The 4393-nt window shown below is 26.0% G+C and overlaps 1 protein-coding gene across 1 annotated transcript; it reads right to left on the reverse strand.

Annotated features, from left to right (window-relative positions):
• Positions 1 to 345: 345 nt before the first annotated feature.
• Phum_PHUM562770 (uncharacterized protein) lies at positions 346 to 816 on the reverse strand (the record flags this gene model as incomplete). The annotated part of the gene is made up of 2 exons (XM_002431924.1): positions 346 to 367; positions 560 to 816. The coding sequence occupies 2 exons, from the start codon at positions 814 to 816 to the stop codon at positions 346 to 348; spliced, it is 279 nt and encodes a 92-aa protein (XP_002431969.1).
• Between the last annotated feature and the right edge of the window lie 3577 nt (positions 817 to 4393).

Raw genomic sequence — 4393 nt, forward strand, 5'->3', positions numbered from 1 at the left:
TCAATAAACGAATTGAACATCGCGGATCGATTACTTGCGAATGGTTTTAAATAAATGACGTCATCAATATTAAAAAAAAAAGATGAAAATTTCGTGACGTTCATGTCACGAAACGTTATTGTAAGTTTTTTTTCTTTTTCTATGACGTAAAGTGACGTCGTAATCGGTGTAAATAATAATAATAATAATAATTATAACGAGGAGAAAATTTTGTTTGTTTGTTTAAGTTAAACATTTGTTTTTTTCATTTATCGATTCTCTCGTATGGTTTTGTAATCGATAATAAATCGATAATTTCGTAAAAAAAATAAATGAAAATTTCGCGACGGAAATTAACGCGTGACGTCATAGTTTTTCATTTCGCATCCTTGAAAAAAAAAAAAAAAAAAAACTTTTGTTTGGGGGGAACTTTTGTAATTTGATGACGATTGCAAACGTTATTTGTTGATTGTTCGCGCCATTTTTTTTTTCTTAGTTTCAAACGTGACGCGTGGCCGCGCAATCTCTCACAAACGAGAAAAAAAATTTGAAAAATAATAATGATGATAAAAAGACTCACCTGTTTCTCGATGAGGAAGATCCTCTTCCGGTTGTCGTACCGGATTCCGTCGTGACGGTATTTGCGGTTTCATTTTGTGACGTAGCACCGACGATGGAACTTCTTTTAACGCTTTTATAATTGACTCTTATCACGGGAGTCGGAGTTCTTGCCGTGTTTCTCGTAGACGGTTGTATCGTGGCTTTAGTCGAACCACGATTTTGACTTTCCGCGACCGCGCATAACACCAAACATGCGAAAACACTTCGCCACAACATATTGTCGTATATATATTATTATTATTATGTTTTTTTTTCCACTGGGTTTCGATCGGATTCGATTAAAAATGAAAATATATATATATATATTTTTTTTAAAATTATTCGTCAGATTTTTTCAAATTTTGGTTTTAACTATTTCATCATCATCATTATCATGACACGTCACGAAAAATGGAGAAGAAAAAAAAAGAAAAAAAAAACGTTAGAAAAAAAATTGTGAATTTTTCACTTTTGTTTTCCGTCCCAACAAAAGAAAAAAAATTAAGGGCCCGATGGGTTGTGGCGGGGGTGGTAGTGGTGGTGAGGAAGGATTGACAACTTTATAAACAAACGATTCGAACGAACAAACAAACAAACAATTAAAAAGCAGCCATCTTTAAACATTTCTAGAACAATTTAATTTATTCGTATAATAAAACGTAATCTTCTATCGCGTGAGGCTGGAGAAAAATTCCAGTTAATTTCAGTTTTTTTTTTCTTTCTTTCTTTTATCATCTCGTCACCTTTTCATTATTATCATTATTATTATTATTATTATTATTCATTATATTCAAATTCGAAAATGTAAATTTTGCTATTAATTACTTAATAATTACAAAACGTTTATTATTATTATTATTATTATTATTATTGTGTTGCGTTTGTAGTGGCGTTAATGTTTGTTCCCCCCCGCCGTTATTATTATCATTATTATTATTATTCGACGTCTTGACCTGCGAATTTTTTCTTATTATTATTATTATTAATACTATTTTTCTAGCGATGATGATGATGATGTAGATGAGCGTGCGTGTGTTTGTGTCTGTGTCGTAAGTTAACCGTTAACCGTTGTTTCTTTAATTATTATTATTGTTGTAGTTTTAGTTGTTTGTTTGTTTGTTTGTGTGTTTGTTTCCTAACGAAATAATATTCAAATAATATGCAATCGGTTACGTCGGCGTGGTTGTTATTCATTCTTTTTCTATAATTTTTTTTTCTTTTTGGTTTTTTCGCACGCTGTGAAAAATTTCGTTGAAAAAACAACGTGCGTCGTCGTCGTTTGTTTGTTTGTTTGTTTTCGTGTGAATTGTTATTGTCGGTTGGCTGTTGCTGTGTCGGTAGTAATCATAAAGTACAAACAAACAAACAAACAAACGTTCATCTCGAATGAGATTTAAATGTATGAAAGATTCGAATTTTTTGACGTCACGCGTTTTTTCAATGATTGCCAACGTAAAAAAAAAAAAAAAAAAAAAAAAAAACGAACGGTGACGTATTGCGTGACTCTTTGTTTTCGTTTTATTATTATTATTATTATTATTATTATTATTATTATTATTATTATTATTAATAATAATATTTCTTTACAATGAAATAATTACGAGCGTAAAAGTAATTAAAAAAAAAAAATAATGGTTGATTTCACCACGTTCTATAGACTATATATTTTGTTTTTGTTTTTTTTTTTTTTTATAGCAATTATAGTTATTAAAAAAAAATTATACGTTAATCGATAATTATTATTATTATTATTATTATTATTATTTTATGTACAACAAAAAATCGAAAGTTAAAAAATTTTCACTTTTTTTTCACATAAATTAAACGTGCGAGACGTGAAGTTTCAATTATTTTTATTATCATTATTATTATTATTATTTTTAAATAAAAATTATGGCGCGTTTTATTTATAGGTAGGAAAAAAAAAATTGTTTTTTTTGCGGCCGACCGACCCTTGTTTGAAACAACCTTCTAATTAATTACCCGTTTGTTTGTTTGTTTGTTTGCTTTTTTTTTTAGAAATTTTAAATTTGCATTTGATCGCTATTTTTTTTTTTTTTTTGCGGTTGGTCTCGTTTTTTTTTTTTTTTTTTTTTTTTTTTTTTTTTTTTTATTTCCATTAATAGTTGTTTAACTGGCCTTAAATGATTTTTTGGCGTCGGTCGGTTGTTTGTTTGTTTGTTTACGAGTTTTTATATTAAAAAAAAAAAAAATTGAAATGTGAAATTTTGTGAAAAATAAGTATTTGATCGAAGGAATTACATGTAGCTTCTCTCTTTTTTTCATCCGGCGTTTTTTTTTTTTTTTTTTTTTACGCCGCGTCCTTATTTTCACTATTGATTTTTATCACGTTTAACTTCATTAGTAGTAGTATTATTATTATCATTATTATTATTATTTGGATAAAGAGAAAGTTTAGCAATGTTTTTTTTTTTTTTTTTTTGACTGGTTATCTTGCAATCATCATCGCATAATTTTTTATGTCATCGTCGAAACGGTAATCTAAATTTAATTATTAACGTTTTTCTTCTTTTTTTTCTTTTCCTTTTTTTTCCTTTTCTTTTATGAATCCCTGCTTTTCCCCCTCTCTGTCCCCCTCTCTATTTCCCTCTCTTTCTCTTTCTTATATCCCTTCACACGCCCCCCCACCCCCGAATGCGTATCTTTTATATTTTTTTTTTTTTTAATAAAAAAATTTCGTTTTTATTGTAAATCGAAAAAAAAAAATTAAAAGAGTAATAATAATAATAATAATAATAATAATACATAATAATACATAATAATAATAATAATACATAATAATAATAATAATAATAATAATAATAATAATAAATAGTAACAATAATAATAATAATATTATGGGGTAATTCACGCGAGAAAATTCATAAAAAAAAATTTTCATTTGTCGATCGGGTTCGTAAAACTTTTATTAATATCATCATCATCATCATCATCATCATCATCATCATCATTATTATTAATTGCGAAAATTTTTTAAATTTTGAAGAAGAAATAATAATAATAATAATAGCTTGATTATATTCAAAATTGTAAAAATTATTATGAATAATAATAATTATAATGATTTGTTGTAGTAGTATTGACAGTATGAGTTGTAATTAATTTTCTTGTTGTGGTTGTGGTTGTTGTTGTTGTTGTTGTTTAAAAGTAATAATAATAATTTTCATCCGTCAAAAATTTGAAAAATTAAGAAAAAGAAAAAAAAAACTTTTTTAAAAATATCTTATATATATATATATAAACCTAAACATTTATATAATTTACAAAATTGGTCAATCAAGGTTGTTGGCCAATAGAATTCGTTTATATTTAAATTCGAGAAATGGAAGATAAGAAAGAAAGAAATTTTTTTTTTTTTATTATGCGTAGAAAAACGTTTTCGTTTTGTTTTGTTTTTATTTCTTATCTCTTATCACTGCAACGGCAACAACCATCGGATTGTTGGGATCGGAAAATTTAATTTATAATAATAATAATAATAATAATATTGGGGTAAAAGAAAAAGAAGGAAAAGAAAAATTCACAATTTTTTTGTTTGTTTACAATATCTTACCATCTTTTTTTTTTTTTTTAATTGGTTGTTGTGTTTGTTGTGTTTGTTATTGTTAAATCCACTCAAATTAATTTTGAAAAAAAAAAGAAAAAAAAATTCCCGGTCTTTTTTTTTAATTATTATTATTATTACTATTAAACTATAAATTCACTCCTACTACTTTAAAATTGTAATAATAATAATAATAATAATTGTGATAAACTGATAAGACGAAAAAAACAAAAAAAAAAAAAAACAAAC

This window comes from Pediculus humanus, genomic scaffold (genome assembly GCF_000006295.1).
Source record: "Pediculus humanus corporis 1103172108298 genomic scaffold, whole genome shotgun sequence".
Taxonomy (NCBI): Eukaryota; Metazoa; Arthropoda; class Insecta; order Psocodea; family Pediculidae; genus Pediculus; species Pediculus humanus.